This window comes from Psittacula echo (genome assembly GCF_963264785.1).
Source record: "Psittacula echo genome assembly, chromosome: 11".
Taxonomy (NCBI): domain Eukaryota; kingdom Metazoa; phylum Chordata; class Aves; order Psittaciformes; family Psittacidae; genus Psittacula; species Psittacula echo.
In genome coordinates this window covers 1,933,939-1,956,390 of record NC_137746.1, presented here as the reverse complement: position 1 = coordinate 1,956,390, position 22,452 = coordinate 1,933,939, and the positions used below count along the sequence as shown (strand labels likewise).

The 22,452-nt window shown below is 49.1% G+C and overlaps 1 protein-coding gene across 1 annotated transcript in view; it reads left to right on the top strand.

Moving 5' to 3' along the window:
* Positions 1-19,525: 19,525 nt before the first annotated feature.
* PDLIM4 (PDZ and LIM domain 4) overlaps positions 19,526-22,452 on the top strand; it is a gene marked incomplete at both ends in the record, with an annotated part of 38,619 nt that continues 35,692 nt past the window's right edge. Inside the window, one exon of the mRNA XM_080627028.1 lies at positions 19,526-19,618. Coding sequence (XP_080483154.1) covers positions 19,526-19,618 — 93 coding nt within the window. The remainder of the gene's footprint in view (positions 19,619-22,452) is intronic.

The window sequence follows — 22,452 nt, the reverse complement described above, 5'->3', positions numbered from 1 at the left end:
TCCGACCGGCCTGGGCACGCTGCAGCACCGGCGGCAACGGAGGGGAGCGGGGGCTTGTTGATCAGTTGCTGCCTGGACATTGCCCTGCATCCCTGCCCCTCTTTCGGCCGTGAGATGAGGACCGGCTCCTCTCCGTGCAGCCGGTGGTCCCAGCTCCGTACATCCGTGCAGTGTGAGCTGCGCACGCTGGGGTCCCAACGGAGCCATCACCAGCAAAGGGCTTTGAGCCGCTGTGGCAGTGCCCCATGCTTTCCTGGCCTCAGTTTTGGGGTGGCTGCAGGAGGAGGGTATGAAGGAAGCAGAGAGGGATCGTGCAGAGGGAGAAGGGATGGAGTCACCTGCAATATGCTTGCATCCTAGAGCGTGGCTGAGCCAGGAGTACCCAGCACCGTGCATCAGATCTTCCCTCCCCTTGACCGTTTGCTGTGCACAAGCAGAGCCTGACACAAACATTCCAGGTGTACCTGTGACCCTTTGGGACAGGGCAGGGGAGGTGGGGCTGAAATCCTTGAAAGAGAAAGTAAGAAAGAAATTGAACACAACTCCCAAAAGCTGACCCAGGCACGTAGTGCAAGGGGCAGTGTGTGCACTAAAATACAGCAGGAATTTAGCCAGCGCTCAGGAGATGCTGCTGTCAGCTGGAGAGGCTTCTCATGGCAGTGCAGGATGTTTAATATGCCCTCCCTACAAGACGTTTGAAAAGCCTATATTCAAAACTCACATGGAAAGGGCCCAGTAGTTGTGATGGTACCTAGGAAAAGCCAGCCCCAATGGGAGGACCTGGCAGCCCATGGTAACCCCGCTCCTCCTGCACAAACCCAGCCATGGGGCTGACTCAGCACCGCACCATGGGCCTCCAGCTCCACACCGAGGGCGTCGTGGTGTGATCACCCCACCCTGCCTTGGGAAAGCCACTGCTCTGTGCTCGCTCAAGCTCTTTCTTCCTCCTCCTCTATTGCAGCGATGCTTGGCTGTGCGTTTCGGTGATGCATCACAGATGTGGATGCTGTGCGCCAGCAGAACACTGAATTCCCACCAGCTGTGCAGAAACAGTTAATTTTTGAGTGTTCACCATGGGGGTCATTGGGAGCCCGCTTGTCACTGGGTGTTATCTGTGCCTTGGGGCATCAAGGATGAGGGGGAATGGCTTTAACCTGCCAGAGGGGAAATTGAGATGAGCTCTTAGGCAGAAGCTCTTCTCTGTGAGGGTGCTGAGGCGCTGGCACAGGGTGCCCAGAGAAGCTGTGGCTGCCCCATCCCTGGCAGTGTTCAAGGCCAGGTTGGACACAGGGGCTTGGAGCAAGCTGCTCCAGTGGAAGGGGTCCCTGCCTGTGGCAGGGGTTGGAGCTGGAGGAGCTTTAAGGTCCCTTCCAACCCAAACCAGGCTGGGATTCTGTGATTCTAAAAGGACTTTGCAGACAGAGGAGGTTGGGGCTGGAGCTGGATGTGATGCTGAGCTCTGTTCTGCCAGGATCGGTAGGAACCAGCCCTGGCTATTTAAAGTGCCTCCGTCAGCACCTGGGAGCTTGGCCGAGTTCTGCTGTCTGCAGGACACGTGTGGGGCAGTTTGACCTTCCTGCTCCTCCATGGCCTGGCACTTTTATAGCTGCAGATGTGCTCACTGACCACAGAAGTGTTCAGTTCCTCTTTGAGTCCTACTCATTCCTAAATAAAAGCAACCTAGTGATGAGACTGAAAGAAGAAAAGCCGCTACATCCAACATCTGGGTACAGACTGCAGAAGGTCTCATGCATTTCTATGTTAACAGAAGATATTTATGTGGGTCGAAGTTGAATAGAATCTTTCATGTCTTGATGAAGTATTTTACTCAGAGGAAGACACACGAAGAGGGAAATAGTCCCATTTATTAATACAAGTGCATGAAAAATCACGTACAATATAGGATTAAATGATGGGACAGTCATAAAAGGGACAATTTATAGTTGAAGGTCAAATGAAATGGAACATTAACCTGCAGAGCAGCTCTTGGCCTTTCGTGCCCTGTTCTTTTGCTATGTCATTGTTTAAGGGCAGAGCTCTGGGCACCCTCCTCAACAGGCAGCCTTCCGCCTTCGGATGTGCTGTATTCTGGTCGGAGCTCCCGTTCCCACGGCAACAAAACTCAACAACATTATGGGATTTTCCATACAATCATGCAAGTTCCCCTCTGCCCGGGAATGGAAGCCCTGTGGCCGCTGAGGGATCCAAGCACATGGGCAGGGAAACATTCAGCCTGAAGAAGAGAGGGCTCCTGAAGGAGAGACCTTAAAGCAGCTCCAGTGCCTAAAGGGGCTGCAGGAAACCTGGAGAGGGGCTTTGGACAAGGGCCTGGAGGGACAGGGCAAGGGGGAATGGCTTTAACCTGCCAGAACAGGGGAGACTGAGATGAGCTCTTAGGCAGAAGACCACACAATGCACAGCCACACTGTGGGGCTTCTCCTCACATAGAGCTCCCCTGCTTATGCTCCATCATGGTGCTGTGCATCCCAGGGCTCATGCACCTGGTGATTTATTTGCCCCTCAGTGGCTGAAGCGAAGCTGCGGGGCTAACGCCTCTCTCCATCCAAAGGCATTCGTTTGTTCCTGGGGGTTTCACACTGGATGAGTCACTTTTCCTTTTAACCTCACTGCTCCGAGTGCATGGATGCACATCTGTCATCCCGGCCGCAGCTGGGGTAATGCAGAGGTCAAGGGGATAAATAGCAGAGGCTTTATGAACACCCTCCCTCCAGAATTCCCTCTTTGTAGCCAGGAAATAAAAATCACACAGAATCCATCAAATTACGTGCTTACATACTTCAGACATTGTTGTAAAAAATACCCCTATTGACTTTCTTTTCCTTTTTTTTCACCTCCTTTCTACAAGCCCGTGGGATAGGATTCCCTGTTTTCCATGCTCTCCTGACACGGTGCCAAACAGCAGAGAGCAGCTGAGGCCATATTTTGTCAAATGACCCGAAAGCCAACATACTTGGCAATAAATACACACAAGATGTTATGGTCATTTTGATACAATGAGTGGATTGCATTCCGGGCCAGTCTGTTTCATTGGCCTTTGAGTTTTCATGGCAATGCTCTGGCAGGGTGATTATCTTCATTCACAGGCAAGTTGCTAACACCATTATTATGCTGAATTACCAGGAGCGTTTGCAGCCCCTGCTCACATTTGCTGGCCACCTCGGAGGCCAGAAATATGGCCCCAGTGCTCCTAATTTTGCCTGGAATTGAGTCTGGAAGTATAATCAGTGCATTTCTGCCTCTAAATGCTCCTGACTATTAAAGAGAAGCTACAAGTCCAGTTGGTGAGGCACTGGCACAGGGTGCCCAGAGAAGCTGTGGCTGCCCCATCCCTGGCAGTGTTCAAGGCCAGGTTGGACACAGGGGCTTGGAGCAAGCTGCTCCAGTGGAAGGGGTCCCTGCCTGTGGCAGGGGTTGGAGCTGGAGGAGCTTTAAGGTCCAACACAAACCATGCTGGGATTCTATGATTCTAATTTGGGAAAACAAGGCCTGGAGCAGCCCCAAGGAGAGCTTCTGGGAGTTACCAGCATGCAGAGCTGAGGATGAGGATGAGGAGGGGGATGAAGATGATGAGGCTGAGGAGGAAGCCCTATGTTCCACAGGGGCAGGGAGGAGGAGGCAAGGCAAAGGGCTGTGGTCTGCCCCAGATCCTGCCCCACCACCTTGGCCTCAGTACAACACAGAGCAGCCCAGCTGTGCGGAGCTGTGTGTAGAAGGGGATGTTTGCAGCAGAGCTGGTGGTCAAACACAATTGGGATAATGGATGCTGACCCTGGAGAGGGAGGGCACCGCTGCCTTCCCATCCCCGTTGGTGCACCCAGTGCACCGTTTTAGGAGCTCCCTTGTTCTCCGTGCAAACGGACATCCTCGTTGGTCGTGGTGCTTGGTGCCTGTCCTCTCCACCATGGCTGATACACTCAAAGAATCCAGACCCTGCCCTGCCTTTGCCAGTAAAAATCCACGCTTTAGAACTACCGCTGATTTCCTCCAATAAATAATTAGCACTGAGTCAATCGACGCGTGGGGCCAGGAGACAAACTGGCAAAGCTTCCTTAGCGGAGGCGCGCTCCAGACTGTAAAGCAAACACAGAGCCTGAGCGAGCCGCTCACAGTAGTTGTGGCAGTGACTAATTGGAAGAGCACTTTCCAGCCGCAGGGAAGGGCAGCAGGGATGCAGCTCCCCAGGGTTCGGGCAGCCGTGGCCGTCACCACGGGCTCCAGCCTCTTGGAGTTGTTCTCCCAAGCAGCTGCAACCACCGTGAAGGTGGTGACAGGACTCTGGGGGCTCTGGCTCAAACGCCTCTGTGTGTTTCACGCCGGGGGCTGGTGATGGGAGCAGCTGGAAGGGAAGGAGAGGGCAGCAGCTGAGAAGAAGCCGCCTTTAGCCAGGATGAGCACAGCCCAATAACAATGAGGTGATGTAAACCCAAAGCCTATCTTCAGCAATTAATTAGTGTGGTTCCATATAAACAGCCCCAGCGGTAACCCCAGCTTGGCTTCTGCTGCACCAGCAGACACTGACTCACACAGTGCTGCACTCCGAGGTTTGGAATGGCTGTTTTGGCTACAAGCACATAGGAAAAGGGCATAAAGGTGCAGGTGGGGCTTGAGGAATAAATAAAGAGCAAATTCTCATGGAATTCAGAGCCTATTTAAAAACAGGATAAAATGCAATTTATTGTAAAACTTCAACGAAACATAGTGTCTTTGTGGGTTTCTAAATGAGTTCATCATACAGAAAGCTGTGGTTTATTGGGCCTGTAGAGACAGGACGAGGGGAATGGCTTTAACCTGAGAAGGGAGATTGAGGTGAGCTCTTAGGAAGTTCTTCCCTGTGAGGGTGGTGAGACACCTTTTATTTTCCCCTTGACAATCACAGCCAGTGGCATATGTGATTTCATCCACACTTGGAAAACATCAAGTTTCCTCCGGGTTATCCTGAAGTGAACTCCATTTAGGGCCCCAACCCAGGCAGAGCAAGTTGAAAGAGATCTTTCCACTAACTTAGGTGGGAACTGAAAACTTGTGAAGTAAATGTTGGCCCATCTTTTACAACACAGGAATTTCGTACTGAGTCCGCTCGGGAGTAATTCCTTCATTAAATACAGAAGAAACACAGGACTGGGTGTTAGTTATCATGAAGAGAAGCAGGTGCTCCTAACGTGACTTCCAGACACTGAAGGCAAAGAAGACCCAGCTCAGTCCCAATGCTCTGGCAAGCAGACATCGTGGTGTGCCGGGTTCTCCATGTGCTTTTGATGTACCCAACACGGAGAGCAGTGAGTGCCAGGGGAGGGGAGCCATGGATCCTTCCAGGATTGACACCCTGGGCTGGTTCCTGCTGCCCACTGCTCCTCCAGGAGTGGTGCCGGCTCCCTGGGTTCATGGGATTGCCATCTGATAGACACGGATTGCGCTGCTCTCCCCAAAGGCCTCTGTAAGGTCACTTCATTTCTGCACGTCTCAGCTTTGCAACCTGGAAACAGGCTCTTCCTCCTGTCCATCCCACAGCAAGATTTCCATCCTCCATCCATTACTCCTGGCGATGCCAGAGGGTGGACACGCCAGCTCCCACCTGGTGCCAGCTTCATGCTGGCAGGAGCCACAGGGCTGCCCTCTAGGGCCAAACCCTTCCCTCCAGCTCCACCATCAGCCCCACCGATGGTCAAAGCTACAGAAAGAGAAGCTATTGCCACAAACACTTCTCCTTGCACTAAGAGGCCAAGCCCACAGTATCCTACTCACATCCGCCATATGGTTTATCATAGTGTCCCTGCCCATGGCAGGGGGGTTGGAACTAGATGATCTCTTAGGTCCCTTCCAGCCCAAGCCATTCTATGATCATTTATGATGAGTATGATTTATGAGATAGGTGTGTTTTGCTTCTGGAGGAGACGAAGCTCTATTGTCAAAAAAGCAAATGAATTTGCACTGACTCAAAGATGTTGCATGCATTTACACGTCCAGCTGTACTGGATGGAGTACGGGGTGTATCTAACTGAAAACCCGTGGGAACTGGGACTAAATACGTGCTGTGGCTTAACAGTGACTTGTTGGTGACAGAGATGGGTCTTAGTGCTTGTATGGGATATGCCGTGACAGGAATCCTGGAATGGTTTAGGTTGGAAAGGACCTTAAAGCTCATCCAGTTCCAACCCCTGCCATGGGCAGGGACCCCTTCCACTGGAGCAGCTTGCTCCAAGCCCCTGTGTCCAACCTGGCCTTGAGCACTGCCAGGGATGGGGCAGCCACAGCTTCTCTGGGCACCCTGTGCCAGCGCCTCAGCACCCTCACAGGGAAGAGCTTCTGCCTAAGAGCTCATCTCTGCCCTCGCAGCATCTCCGTGGCCTCCTCTGGACTCTCCCTAAGGCAGCATGCACTGTGCTTGCAGGGGTGGGCACTGCATGAACACACCAAGTGCCATTATGGTTTATGCTCTGCAGAGAGGCAAGAGGGGCCAGGGGTCAGACTGAGCCTGTGAGATGGGACTGTGGGCACAGGGCTGGCCTCCTCCATCGTATCTGCTCAGTGGTGGTCTTATGGCGGGGGGGGAATTTACTTACAGGCAATAGAAAACAAATGGGGTGGTTTTATATGTCACATAATGCTAGGCTAGGAAAAGCAAAACAAAGCAAGAACTTCATTATGCTTAGAAACATCCCTGTTTCATTAGAAACCAAATGCATTTTGTCTTCAGTGCCCATAAAGCAAATGCCTGGGAAATATCACAAGCAATCCATTCCTTCTTCTGGCCTGCTCTGAAAAGCCACACTGACGGGAATGCTCACGTGGGTTGGATGGGAGCCAATACACAAAATGTTTAGGGGCCCCTTGGTGCATTCAGCAAAAGTAAATCCCATTTAGGCTCTAGCCTCACTCAGAGACTTCCCTCTCAGACACTTCCAATGGGCCAGGAAGGTCTTTTCTACACCCCAAAACTATTTTGGGGTGTCTGTGCATGACATATTACCTGGAAGTTGTGTCTGTTGGTGTCCATCTACATCCACATGAGGAATGAACCCTAGATATGTTATAGTTCTGTAGGAAAACACTGGGCTTATTTAAAGTACTTGGCATCTCTAAGTAGGAGCTGCAAGCTTTCCATGCTGGGAGGAGGTAGGAAATCACGGGGGTGACTGTTCAAGTCGCACAGCCTCACACTTTTGTTCTCCGCAGCAGCGGGTGCCAGCAGCCCAAGGTTGAGGCACCTGCGTTTCCTACTGACACGCAGGCCAGGAATGCAGAGGAAGTGCCTGGGAAGGGCGATGGAAGAGAACCAGATTTCTTTATAAACTAACAAGCCTCAAATGAATGTTCAAAGGAAATTACTTTAGTTTCTTGCACAGAAAGTTTTAGGTGAATGTGATTTGATAGCCTCTGAGAGGAAAAAAACAGGAGACAGGAAAAAACCTTCCAGAGAACACTTTATAGCAGAGTTACACAACCCTGGGGGTGCGAGTGGGGAGAAGCAGAGAATTCCAGCTCCAGAGAAACCGTATCCAAAGCAGAGAGATGCTGGGATGCGGAAGACGCCAAGGGCTGGATGTGTCCCCAGACAGCTCCAACCAGGACAAGAAACCAGCACCCCTACAGAATGAAGATGTTTCTTTATGCCTTATATCAACCCCTCCAACTTTAAACCCTCTACTTCGGAACACATCAGCACTGCAACAAAAGCTTTTCCAATATAAAAACACGAGAGTTCAGAGTTTTCTCAGTATAAGACCATGAAACAGATGAGGCAAACTGTTAGCTGGCATAAAGCAGCAGGGATGAGCGCACTTGGACACAGCTCCGCAGACTGACACCAGGCAGAGCTCCAGCGTCCCTGATTAGCCACCCCCGAGGAGGATTATATAAAAAAGGCCTTGGAAAACACCACAATAAATGTGCCACCTGGGTATAATTTGTGGATTTCGGTATTTGTTTAGCTCATCACATATTTCGTCTCTCATGAAGCAGCCATAAAGTAGCGTCATATTCTGCCTAACGTCAAAAAACTCCATAAATGGACATGAATTAACAAGAGTTCAGCTCAAACCAGAGTCAGGCTTCCTGGTTTGTTTGGGCTCTGTGTCCTGCCTGCTCCCCCGCTTGGGTGCGATTCCACAGCGGAAAGTCTTTCCCCACCATCCCGCTTCGAGCTGATGCTCAGACCTAATGGGGTGTGCAATTTGGTCTCTTTTGAGCTTTTTACAGCGGGTGACCCAATCTGATGAGCTAACAGGAACCTTACATCATTACAGAGGAGAAAGCTCTCTCCGGGACTAAAAATACCACGTTTGATTGTCCAAAAGGAAAGAAAAATTGTGCTTCCCTAAGCATGTTGTAACGATCCAGTTGGACATGGGCCGGAACAGCCTCTTATTCATTAATTCCATCTTCATAGTCACAGAAATAGAGAAAAGACCTTCTAAGCTGCTCCATTCAGTGAAGAATATTTTCCTGACAGCACTATCCAAACTTTTTTGCCAAGTTCAGCACAGGGACTTCCACTATTTCCTTTGTCAAATCTCTTCTGGGAGCAGAAACTCTCGCTTGTTGGGTTTTTTTCCCTGGTATCTGTTGTTGTCAGCTGGATTTCATCCCTGCCTGACAGCATGGAAACGGCGTGTGCAGCACGGGGTCTGCGGGAGGGTGGGATGGAGGCTGTGTGCTGGCTGGGGACAACCTGCCAACAGATCATTTCCAAGTGAGTCACCAGCAGTTGATGGTCAGTGGCGGTGAGATGCAGAGAAACCTCTCTGATGGTGAACTCACTATGTGCCTGCTCCCTCTCAGCTTCAGCTTAGGGACCATTGAGGCAATGGAGGTGTCTGTGGCACTTCAAGAAGAGCACTGGGCATCTCTCCTCCTTCAGCTCGTCAGACCCCATCTGACTTGAGAATGAGGTCTAATGACAAGGCTGGCTTTGCTATGAGCCACAGCTCAGGTCCAGTGACCTCCAGAGGTCCAGTCCAGCCTCTTGTGCTCTGTGATCACAGAACCATAGAATCAATCACATTGGAAAGGGCTTTAAGATCATCAAGTCCAACTGTTCCGCCAGTACTGCCAAGGCCACCACTAACCGATGTCACTGAGGGCCTTGTCTACACGGTTTGTGAACTCTTCCACACTTCCAAGGACAGTTATAGGTATATTTAGTACACATATTAATAATAATGAATACTGCACCTAAAGAAGGTGTTGTGGTTTAAGCCCAGGCTGTAAATCAGATCCACGCAGTCTACTCCCTCCCACCCTTTCTTCCCCCCGCTCCCGGAGGGATGGGGAGGAGAATCAAAAGAATGTAGCTCCCACAGGTTGAGATAAGAACAGTTTAGTAACTACGGTATAACACAAATCACTACTGCTACCACCAATAATAATAATGATAAAGGAAATAACAAGGGAAGAGAATACGATACCACCCGCTAATACCTAGCCCGACCCAGCAGTGATCTCGCACTTCCAGGTAACTCTCAGTTCTACATCCTGGGCATGACGTGCTGTGGTATGGAATACCTCTTTGGTTAGTTTGGGTCAGGTGTTCTGTCTCGGCTTCCTCCCAGCTTCCTGTCCTCCCTGGCAGAGCATGAGACTCACAAAGTCCTTGGTCAGGCTAAACATTACTGAGCAACAACTAAAACCATCAGTGTTATCAGAGCTGTTCCCAGGCCGAAAGTCAAAACCACAGCACTGCAGCAGCTACTGAGAAGGAATAAAAATGACTGCTACTGCTGAACCCAGGACACAAGGCCAGACTGAACGGGGCTTGTAACAAGCTGCTCTAGTGGAAGGTGTCCCTGCCTGTGGCAGGGGTTGGAGCCGGATGAGTTTTAAGGTCCCTTCAACCCAAACCAGTCTGGGGTTCTGTGATTCTATTTTAAAAAATTCTACAAAAGCACAACTTGGAAAAATACCTGGGGATCCATAAACTAAAAAGCTTCCTCAAACACATATTTGAATTATTTATGCTTCTCCTGAGACATTCTGACCAGGCACAATCGACTCCGCATCCATGAAAACAGAAAAGTAAATATCTACCCGTGCCAAGTATTTGCATTCTCCCTCCCTCGGCAGCAACACTGATTGCTTTAAAAGTAGTGCTGCAGTTAAGATAGTGAAAGAAGCAGTGAGTGGTGTCCCTGGGGCCTGATAGGGTTTTCATGAAGACAGGCAAGGAGAGGCAAGGCCATGGTGCTGGGTGGCAGAGGCAGGTCAATGGTAGTGCTGCTGAGAAGAAATAATGAGCTTTAGAGCACTGCTAAGGTTTAAAGCCAACCAAAAAGCCATATTACAGCTTCAAAGAGGCACAGAGGAGTTAGAAAGGCTGAACAGTTCATCCTTCCTGCACATCTTCCTGGCCATCTAGCCACAGGCAGGTCATACCCCTTCCTAAGAGAGCCAGAAAAAGGCTGAAGAACACAACGGCTGCATGTGTTAATAAAGAAATAGTGAGATGCGACTATTAGGTGGAACCAATGATTATCCTAATGCCCACTGAACACTGGGGATAATGGCCAAGCTGCTCATTGAAATGACATCCCCCCCATCACCAGTGGGAACTTTTCTATGGACATCACTGAATGTTGAATCAAAGTTTTCAGCGCTGTTAGACACACTTTTGTGCAGCATCACCTACAACCTTGCAGGTTCTTAAATATAATGAGTCTTATTTAAACTCTGAGGACAAATTCTACTCAAATCATGCAACACAGCTCTCTCTACCTAAATGAGTTGCCCAGATGCCGCCAAAGGCAGAACTTCAGCCTGGCCAACACAGCTTCTGAGTAGCACATTGCTGTCTCTCCACTTCCTCGCACTCCAGTAAATGTCAGGGCTATTTCTCTGAGTAATGACAAATCCTTCTAAATGCTTTAGACTTTTGTTCAGGCTCAGCTTTTCCACATCTGAGTAGCTGCATGCTTGGAATGAGGGGGAAAGAAAATGCAATTACCATTTGTGCAGAAGTAGTTTCAAGCAATATGCTGCAGAAGGTAACCTAGCTCAATGCTCTGAAGAGATCAGAGGAGCATCTTCAGTGGCAGGAGCCTGCAGCTTAATAGCCACATAATTATGTGTTAAGAACCTAATGATACCAGAGAAAAGAGATGGACAAAGATGTGCTTGAGCTTCTCTGAACAGGGATGTTGATGTGTGTTGTCCTCTGGCTGTAGCCATCACTTTCTCACTCTCAGCCTGGACCATGCCCATCTTAACTGTCATTTCAGTCCTCAGTGAGAATGCCCCACAATGAAACCTGATAAAACTAATCTTCTTTGACTGAAACCTATTCACGTAACCAGCCAAGCAGGTATGGGAAGGGTGCTGAGGAACCGGAGGGGATAACTGCATCACCCACACAGCTCCAGCTGAAAAGGATGGGCACCTACACCCTAAAACGACAAACACGGGGGAAATCCAGACAGCTCAGACCTGAGGGGGCAGGTACGGGGCTGGAGGGCCTGACAGATAAAAGGAGCAGTGATGGATGGTGTTGTAGCAACAGTCACTGCAAAAGCAGAGAAGGAAACAAAAGAAACAGGATACGGCTGTTTAAGGAGGTAGATACGTTACGTTCCTGCAAGCATTTATGAATTCCTGCTTATGTGCTAGAACACAAATATTGCCAATTGCTTCTATTTCAGTTTTTGCCTACTCAGTAAAGTTACTGCCTGTACTCAGGGGCCTGGATTTGTGCTGCTCCATTTGTGTAATCTGGTCACACACATGCAAACTTCAGGAATATTAAGAGAGAAATCAGACAAGAGACATAGTAATTCCAAAGCTCAGTATTGAATGGTTGTGGCAATCTTGAAAGTTGTATTTGCATGTTATTTGCCTGCTTTTGGTCTCACTTGGGGCCCAGGAGATTCACTTCCAGAAAGAGCAAGGTTTCGGCGCCAAAGCATCTTCATCTCATGCTCATGGACGATGAATGCTTATCCTCATGTCTAGCTCGAGCACCTCAGAGCATTTCACCTCAAAGTTCAAGAAAATATTTCCCAAACGATGTTTGGAAATCCTCCTCCAGCAATCCAGAGAACTCAGCAAACTGGGAGAGCTCAAATTGTTTTAATGCCTCTCGCATCCAGGATAAACACCACCAAATATGCTCTGCATTTTCCATTGGATTCTAGGGTTGTCTCCTGCAGTTCCCCAAGGCAATTAGAACTGATGTGTCTGCGTATCAGTGGGTTTCATGTGTGGTGTGAAGATGCTTGTGCCTCTTTAGGTAACTTCTACAAAAGGCCTGCAAGTGTTGAAGAACTGCCTGAGTGGAGAGAGGAAGCATCCATGCAAGTACTGAGCTGAGCTGTGTCTTACATCCTATTATCATGCCCTAAGCAATTTTGTTGGCATTGCTTTGCTCTTGCCATGCAGGTTACACTTTGTAGAGCGCAGCCTTTTACACTGGATGAGGACTGCTCACTTTGGACACCCTCAGCACAGCCTGAACACCTTAGCACAGAGTGAGACATCAACTGATGGACTGGGCTAAATGAATTTGGGCAGAATGCACAGGGATAAGGTATCACAAGGCTTAACCCCCTTATATTTTAGCATACTGTTTGTCCATCTGTCCCTATCAGTGGGATGTTTTGAAATGAATGGGAAAGCTTCTGTGAAACCCACCTACAGAAACCTTTGTGATTCCTGAGGCTTAATACTGGCATCTGTGGAACTCGGCCTTTCAAGAACAGTTAGTTTGCTGTATTATCTCTGACTGATAAAAGGCAAACTCTCCTTGACCTGCATAAATTGAGAACATTCAGCTGAATTTTCTCCAGTTGTCTGCATTCTGGAGCTGCACAACACCCAAAAAAGGAAGCATCACTATCAAGAGAGGCAAGAGTCGGGGCGATAAATGCCGACATCCCAAAGTAAGGCTGAAGACCTCCTTGGCTGAATAGGTACAATCGCTTGGCTTCTACAGCATGAAATACTGATCCTGAAAACGTACCAAATTTGTTTCCAGAACATGCCAACAGCTGACATCTGTCACGGTTTCGTAAGAGAAACACACAAAAGCTCAGTGTTCAGCTGCTCAGTGAAGTGACTCACATTAGACCAGAGGTTTTGACTTTGCTCTTCCAGGCACCGTTTCCGATGGGCAATCCATCAGTTTAATCCCATAATGGGAACAATTAGCCTTACAGAAGAAGCAGATCAATTGTAATCTCGTCTTCTGCTTACAATATTATGCCAATATTTCTTACTTTCTCAACTGCTGCTCATCGGGCACATTGCTGTGCCTGCACAGAGGTTGCAGCTCATGGAGAGGAAGAGCCGGGGTTAATCCTGCCCTCGCTCTCAGTGCCAGGACAGCAGCTGAAGCTGCTGGGAGGAGATTGTGCCCCCCAAAGCAAACAGCTCCTTGCATCTGGTCAATATAGTCATAGAATTACAGAATGGTTTGGGTTGGAAGGGACCTTAAAGGGTCACACTGCTGGGGATGCAGCCCAGGACACAGTTTCTGTGTTCAAGCCCACACTGTGGGTCATGGGGAGCTTCTCATTGACCATAGAATAGAATCATAGAATAGTTAGGGTTGGAAAGGACTTAACTTTGGATCTAACTGTTGGACCTAATTTTTTAAAGGAACTTGGATCATCCAGTTCCAACCCCCCTGCCATGGGCAGGGACACCTCACACTAAACCAGGCCACCCAAGGCTCTGTCCAACCTGGCCTTGAACACCGCCAAGGATGGAGCATTCACAACCTCCCTGGGCAACCCCTTCCAGTGCCTCACCACCCTCACAGTAAAGAATTTCTTCCTTATACCCCTTATACCACTTCCAGCACCCCCAAGCCCTTCTCCTCACGGCTGATCTCAATCCAGTGTCCCCCAGCATGTGCTTGTGCTGGGGATTGCCCCAACCCAAGTGCAGGACCTACACATGATGAACTCCATGAGGTTTGCAGTGGCCCACGTCTCCAGCCCATCCAGGTGCCCCTGGATGGCAATGGACGTGTTTGCTGAAAGCACTATGAAATATCTTGTGAGCATTGCAAGCCCTGACGAGCTGCTTTGTCCTTCTCCACAGCCTTCCTCAAGGCTGCCTGTTATCAAGAACAAGCTGCTGCTGTGCTCCGACACGAGCCGACCACGCTGTGTCATTGCTTCCCAGTGTTCCCCTTGGGAAATCCACTCACCGGCTTTTATCTTGTGTTTAGTCTGCGATGTTTGTGAGGTAGGGATTTATCCTTGCTGCTCAGCAAAACCCCAGCTCTGGAGTCTGATGAACAAGAATAATGTGTAAAAATTGCCTCATGAATATTTGCCAGCAGAATAAAGTGCATTTTGGGTCAGACTTTGCTGCTTTTTACCCTCTGAACACACCTCAGACAAAGGCTTCACCCTAGTCCTTTCTGTGAATCTGTGTCTGCTTCACGGTGTTGAAGAGAATCAAAGATAGAACTTCTTGCACATAGTTTTCTCTGTGGCAATCCTACAAAGCCAGGAAGCCTGTGGGGAGGCAGGAGCCTGCTCCACCTGAAGGTGATTACACAAGAAATTGTACTGGACCTACGAGGTTTCTTTCATTATCCTAATGATTTCTATCACAGCTGGGGTTTTCTCTGTGGGATGCTGAGATCGGCGAGATAAACCTTTAAGGAATGATTTAGACAAACAAATGAATTAAATAGAATTCGGAATGACAGTTCCCAACACTTGGGCATCCGCCAAAGAGCTCTCAAAAGCCAAAATAATAACTCAGATCTGAGAGATCCTGCAAAGCCTATAAATTAAGTAATCCTTGGGAAGCCTGCAGTTAAATCCGCCATAGGGTTGAGATTTGCCTGGACTTCATCCAAATAATGAGTTTCAAAATTAACTGGTTTCACAGGATGTTGGGTTTGGGGATATTTGGGAATTTTTAAACTATTAAGTAAAGAAATAAACTGAAACCCTGAAGAATCTGTCGTACATAAATCCCATGGGGTTAGGAAGGCACCAGAAAGGACTCAGGCAATGGAAATGGAAATGAAGATGAAACTGTCAGGGACTGATTAATGTAAGTAAAGATGTTTCCTGGAGTTTATATATATTGGAGTATATGTAATATACTCCAAGAAATACTGAGTACAGGGAGGACGAATCGCACAAATGCCATGAAACATTGCTTGGAGTCTTTCCTCCCACAATAGTTTTGAATTCCTGTGATTGAGAAAGGTCATCTCTGTGTTACACAGGAATATGTAGTATTAACGTGTTACAGCCCTCTTCTACACCAAAGGCAGGTCAAAGCAAAGTTCAGTTAATACTTCCCGCAAGAGCTTTCTGCATGAAGTAGGGACCTGCCAAATGAACCTTTATTAAAACCTCTTGCAGTTTAATCACTTGTACTATAACAATCACCTTCCCACACTTCAGATGCCCTTTCATTCTATGCCTTCAGCCAAAACCCGCCTGATTTAACTATGTCTTCTTCAGTTGCCATTCCATCAATGCACTGGATTGACGTTTCCAAATACGCTCTTTCTAGAAGGTAAATCAGGCATGACTGATGGATGAGTGAAAACTGTAATTCCCAGCACATTCCCAGTTGCAGATCACATATCCACGCTGAATAGCTAATTATACAGTGGAACACATTCTGGCTTGAAATGGAAAGGTAGTTGGAGTAACTACCAGGTCATGGAGGTGCCAGCAGTCATGCTGGGGGCTCCACAAACATTTGGGTGCATCTCCAGGAAGATGCTGCTGGTTTAGGGGATTCATAGTGCCACATGAATGTCATGAAGCCTCTTCATAATCTAAGCTGTGCCTGCCAGGAATAAAGCAGGAAGTGCATGAGGATACAGTGAGCAGCTTGTTGAGTTGAGCTGAAAGCAATGAAGAGAGATGCCCCTGCTCTAGCAAGTGGAGTGTACAGGTTGAGATTTTTAGGTCCTCATGTAAAAAGACCCCATCCATCTATAGAGTGGCTGAATTCTACCTTGAACTCTGAAAAACAAGGAAGCTTTATCTTAGCATCGTCATTTATTAAACTTACAAGGTTTATCTGGTACTTTTTTTGCAGTCTGAAATAAATCTGTCATGAAGGGCCTGGGGGCCCTGCAAAGAGGAGGCAATTTATCACTGACTGATAGTCAAATTGTGTCTATCCATCGATTTAGGGATGAATAACTTCTGCAAGAAGGAAAGCAGTGAAGAAAATGTTCATAGCAACCCATACACCACCTTATCACCCTTAAACTGATGTGAAAATATTAGAGCATCTCGTTTCTACTTCCACTAGACCCTGCCTGCTGCTAGAGGGGACTCCAGGCTGACTTCAGCCTCCTGAAGCCACTCTAAGGAGAAACAGTCATAGTCTAGAAGAAGGCAGTTTGTAGAGCAAGAAAATCTCCTGGCCTGGAGAACTACAAAGCCATAACTATGCTTGAAGTCCCTCTCTCATGGGGAGATGTTCAAAAACAGCCCTGGGGGGTCATTATCAGGCCTCCCAGATAAGCATGGGACCTCTGCTAGACACTGGGAGGTGGGCAAATGGAAAACCTGAATGCACATTCAAAATGGGACACAAAGCTGAATAGCTGTAGTTTACCCAGTCGGTCTGTGATAACAAAGGAAGGAAACCACGAGTGTCACCAGCAGCACAGAAGAGCCAGAATGGAATATTGAAACAAGAAACAAAGAGGTGATAAGGCTTCAGGGTGGAAAAATACTGGAAACAAACACCGAGGAAAATACTGAAGGGGGGAAAGATAAAGCGACGGGAGTGATGAGATTGGATTCATGAACATGTTTGACCTCTCTTTTGAATAATGTGTGCTCTGTGTTAGAGCTTGCTGCAGGGTTTCAGCACTCAGCTGAAGAATGAGCATGTTGGAGATACCGTGTTTTGGCTGGATGTTGGGGCTGGCTCCTACAGCAAGGTTCATAGCATCTCCTGTTGGTTCTGCTGATTCCCCATCCAGAATAACTCCAGTTAGCATTTGGAAATGAATTATAATTGAAAAGTTCTCAAGTGATCAAAGGCAAAGCAGAAATTTATGGTCCTGGTTTGGTTGATCAAAGTGGGAGCACGACTGGGCCCTTTGCAGGCTGCAGAATTGTGCTTCTCATAGGCAGCACGTGGGAAAAGGTGTGTGAGCAACTGAAAGAAATAAGGCATCTGTGAAACATGGAGTTCTTTAGTTCATGTTCTCATTCCCCAAATCCTGGGGAAAAACCATCTATGGCTGACAGAAGGCTGCCAAATTAATTCCTGCTGCAGCTCGGAAAGCTGAGGGCTGCTCTACATGTGGACACTTCCCACCAGGAGCAGTTCAACTGCAGGTACTTTAATTCAGAGTCAAACTGCCTCTCGTTCAGCTCAGTTCGATGTAGTTTGGAACGCAGCCTCATTTGAAAGAAGCCCACCCACAATTTATACCAATTGGGGTAATTATAATCATGTTTTACTTGGGCTGAGTTTTTGACAAGCTTTAAGTTACGTGAGGGGTAACCTAAGCCCTGAGGAGAAAGCGCCTCGCAGCCAGCAGCTTTCCCATCAGCTTTTGAAATGAATACTTTAATATTGGGGATTTCTGTGTTTTGATCATCTACCTCCTATGCCAGCAAATCACTCTGAAACCCTGACGGTTTGCTGCTCAGCAGAGCCTGCCCCTCGCAGCCCGTGTGCAATTTAGGTAATGAAGCCCCAGTGAATGCCCACGGGAATTGTTTGACTCCACGGAGCTTGCAGGCTCCATTTTCTTCCCTGCTCTTTCCCTTCTCTCTGTTTTTATTGGTGTTACTTCCCAGCAGACTTGGTTTCTCTTACAGGAAGGATTGTTTTGGATTCCCTCGTAAGAGGACGGAGATGCCAGCGCTGATACCGCATTCATGCACATCTTGAACTCAGTCCCTTGGGGAGAGCTCCTCGGCACCAGAGAGAGCAGCAGAGGTGGGACATGAAGCAGTCCTCTGCAAGACACAGTGTTTGGCTGGGTGGATTTTCTAACGCAAGCAAGGAAACCTCAGGCCAGCCTCCTCCCAGACTTCGGCAGGCTGGGTGATATCATGCAGGAATGAGGAGGTATGATTCATCACCGCTTCACAGACAAAAGTCAGCTTTTACAGCCTCTCCTGGTGCAGGCGCACGCTTGCATGGAACAAAGAGTAGGGGTGGAAGTGCTGCGGGTACCAGCTGCAGCTGAACCGCTCCTTCTGCAGGCACCTTTTGAGCAAAGCAAACAGAGTTTATTGTGTTTTGGGTGCGTAACACAGGACGCTCGCTGTGTTCACGTCGCTACATCCCAAGGCTCAGGAGTGTGTTTAAAAGGGACATGGTCACACAAACCCTCCGGTGTCGGGAGCAAACGCCTGCAGACAGATTTCACAGCAAACAGCCCGTAAATCAAACTCACAGAAACTGGGCAACAAGAAGGTGCTTGATGAAACTGGACTTTTCAAACAATGCATCCTTTGTTAGGCCCTTTTCTCTGAAGTGGGATATTCCGGCCCGGCCCTTTCCAGGAAGAGAGGGAGGATTTCAGCCATTCTGAGGTTTGCTCTCAGCTTCTAGGGGGGACGCTGAGCAGCTGTGCTGACCACCCATCGCAGCTCCAAGCTATGGCTGCGGGCCTATGAGCCATCACTTCAGACACCCTCTAAACATCTTCTGCGTGCTCCGACAGCCACCACTGGAAGCTGGAATGCTCCACAACACCTGGTGCTCCCCCTGCAAAGACACAGTGATCACAGAATCACAGCACAGGCTGGGTCGGAAGGGACCTTTAAAGGTCATCCAGTTCCAACCCCCTGCAATGAGCAGGGACATCTTCAACTAGATCAGGTTGCTCAGAACCACTTCCAGCCTGGCCTTGAATGTCTCCAGGGATGGAGCATCCACCACCTCTGAGCAACCTGTGCCACTATTTTACTACTCTCATTCTAAAGGATTTCTTCCTCACATCCAGCCTGAATGTCCCCTCTTTCAATTTAAAAACATCACGCCACATCCTATCACAACGGGCCCTGCTAAAAGGTCTCTCTCAATCTTTCTTATAGGCCCCTTTTTAAGTATTGAAAGGCCACATAAGGTCTCCCCAAAGTCCTCTCTTCTCCAGGCTGATGGGGTGCACTGGCCAAGAGATCCCCAGACTGCTTTACACCCAAATCTGATTTATTTCCTTGAAGTTTTCTTTTTTAACATACTTCTCACTATGGATGTTAACAGTTGTGACCACACATTTATAGACCTATTACACGATTTTCCTACCACTCTGGAGGATGGAGGTGCACTAAGTAAAGGCTTTGGTCACACCAAATGTGCGTGCCCTGCTTTACTACTACCAGCGGCCGCTTTAAACCCCACTGGGGAAAAGGTCCGGGGGAAACCCCCTGGTAAATCTCAGCCCCCCCGAAGGCCGGGAAGGGGTCGGTCCCGCCTCCCCACCACGCCCCGCCGAGCGGGGCGTGGCGGGGGCGGGACCGACCCCTTCCCGGCGCTCCGGCGTTCGGCTGCTGGGCGCAAGTGGGAGTTGGAGCTGCAGTTGCTCGTGGGCAGGGAGCGTTCCGCCGCCGCTATGTCCCACTCGGTGGTCTTGCGCGGTCCTTCGCCGTGGGGTTTCCGCTTGGTTGGCGGTAAAGACTTCAGTGCTCCGCTGACCATCTCCAGGGTGAGCCCGGGCGCGGAGCGGGGTCGGCAGCAGGTGATGGGGAGGGGGCTGCTGGTGCTCGGGGCTGGCGGGTAACATCGCTCGGGGGCTTTTTAAACACCAGTTACTATCTATACCCCCAAATAGAGCGCTCCTCTCAACACAGCGCTGATAGCCTTCTCCATACTTTGTTTTTTGGGGGATGTTAAATTCATAGAGATATGCTCCCAAAGTTTTCAGTTCTCAGTACTAAGGAGGGCTTGGATTTGTGCCCTGAACTGAGTTCATAGGCTGTTGGGGTTTTTTTAGGCAGGGACAAGTAAAGTCAGCAAGAAGTTTCTCTGTGCAGGCTGTTGCTTTATAGGGTCCCTGCGGGCTGGTAGTAATTACTGTGTAAGTGTGCTCGCACTTGTGTTTAACCTCACAAAGATGTACTTCTGGAAACTTCTTTGCTAAGACACGGCGCCTAGCTTGAGCTAGGCTTTGTGAGTAGATGGATGTGAAAACAAACCGTCCCCCGTGCAGGAAAGAGCGTGATGGGCTGGGTGATGGATGAAGTGCCGAGACCAAGCCGGGCACGTTCCCGCAGGCACTGGTGCTTCCATCGCCGTCGGCTGGCTTGGGAAGGGGCTGGAGAGCCGAGGCTCCTGTCCTTACACAGCGCCTTGCAGTGGTGTGGTATAGCTGAGCTCTCCTGGGCAGCTGCTGCCGGAGCGCTTGAACCCACTCTGAGAGCATTGAAAGGCTTTGAGAGGAGCTGTAACTTAAAAATACTGTCATAACGCATCCAAGTTGTTTGCTGTCTCTTCGTTCATCTGCCAAAGCTGTGATGGAAAAGGGAAAATGCGTTCCCTGAGCTTTAAAGAACTAATTATGGAAGAGGGCATGTTTTAAAGAGGCTTGGTTTGTATTTGGGTCCCAGTGCACCTATTACACAGCTTTATGTCTCTGGTTTTACTTTGCACGGTCCCTTACCAAGTGTTCAGCGAGGGGTTTTTGGAGGAGCAGCAGGAGATGGATGGAGGGGAGGGAAAACCAAGGCAGTGCAGGGAGCAGGGGCTGGCCGTGCTGCTGGGGTGCTGCGAGGGGAGGCACTTGGCTTCTGGGGCTCAGCCTGCACCTTCTGGAAACAGGGATGTCCTGTTTCTCACCCAGTAACGTGGGATATATTGCAACAAGACACAAAATCACCTCTTGGTGCTTGTAAGAACGTTCCTTGTGTGGAAATGAACATCCCAGTTGAGCGGAGGGAGCCTCTTTTCCTCTTTGAGAGAAGTTTGGTTTAATATTAAACAAGAAAAAACAAAGTCTGCTTCTGCCTAGGCAGGTGCCTTGCCAAATTCCTCGTTTGATTCAGCAGACCTGGGAGGCGCGAGGCCCATTCCCATCAGGCCAGGCTTGCTTTGGATCACAATGAGCTGTAACACAAGCAGTGCTCATGGGGTGTTATTGCATGATACTGAGTGTGACAGCCTGTACATTAGATCCTGGTTTACTTCTGCTCCCGCTTATGAGAAGGGCAATGCTCCAATGTGCTGCTGCTAGTGGATGCTCTGGGGGGTGATAAACAACTCGCTGGGATGTAAATTCGGGTGTGGGGTGCTCTGCTTGGGCTCCAGTCTCCTAATGCAGAGGGAGACCTCACTGGCTTTGCAAATAGCACCAGAAAATGTTAAAACTGGGGAAGAATTAGCTTCTGCTGCAGCTCCTGGCTGTGGGGATGGAGGAGGGGGCTTTGCTTGGTCGTGGGTCCCTCCAGCCCTGCCTCTATAGACGATGGAGCTGGTGTGGTGCCTTATTCACTTTAATTCTCTCGCTGTCTAACCAGGAAATCAGTTCTATCCAGCTTGAAACCCAGCCTGGGCTGGTGCGGGAGGGAGGGAGGCTCTTGCAGCCTAATTGCTGAGGCTTTTGGCTAACTTGTGCTTCCTTCAAAGTGCTTTTTTTTGTTTGGTTTAATTGTTTTATATTAAAATGCCATTAAATTACAAGCATATTTTCAACAGCAGAAATTCAGCCAGGAGGCAGGACCAGACTCTGGGATTCACACATCCATCTGTGTGCTGACATGCTCTGGGTGTGCTGGGCTGGATGCGGCTTTGCTGTGCCCCACTTGTGTGCTTGAGGGAGGCTGCGAGCATCCTACCTGTGCGGGTTACATTGGGAAGTCATAGGTTGCGGTTTGGGACTGGAGGCATGCGAAAGCCACCCACATCCAGTGCCGGGTGCCAAAGGCTGGCGGCCTCCTTAGGAAACACCAATTCATCTGTGCAGGGGCTGGAGAAAAATACTTGGTTGTTAGCAAGTTGCTTTTCTCTACTCGTTGCTCAGCTACTACAGAAACAGTTTCTCCCCAGACCTCCACTAGCTGTAGCAATGCAGGGATGTGCTGCTGCCCTAGGAGCCACAGTGAGGGATGCTTTGCTGTCCGCTGGGGCACACTGGAGGGTGCAGCTTCTTCCCCAAAGCCTGTCTGATGTCATTGCTCCAGGTTAAGTGCAGGCAGAGTTCCTTAATGTTGTGTTTATGGGATGTGAAGTCCAAGTGTTGCTGTTAGAGGGGAAAGAATGAAGCCATCGCTGGGAAAGGAGCTGCCAGATAAGGCTGAGCTGAGCAGGAGGCACAGGGATGCAGCTGAATACTGGGCAGAGAGAGGTCCCCAGAAGTGGTTTGTGATAGTATTGTTAAAGGGATAAACTTAAAAACATGGATTTGGCAGCAAGGAGAAGAAAGATCACAGAGTTCTGCTTTGGAATAGGGCTTGACTTGCTTTCCAGGACTTGCTTTAGTCCCCTGCGTGGTCACTGCACTTGTGCAGGTGCTGATGCTGAGCCCATCCCATGCAGATGTTTCAA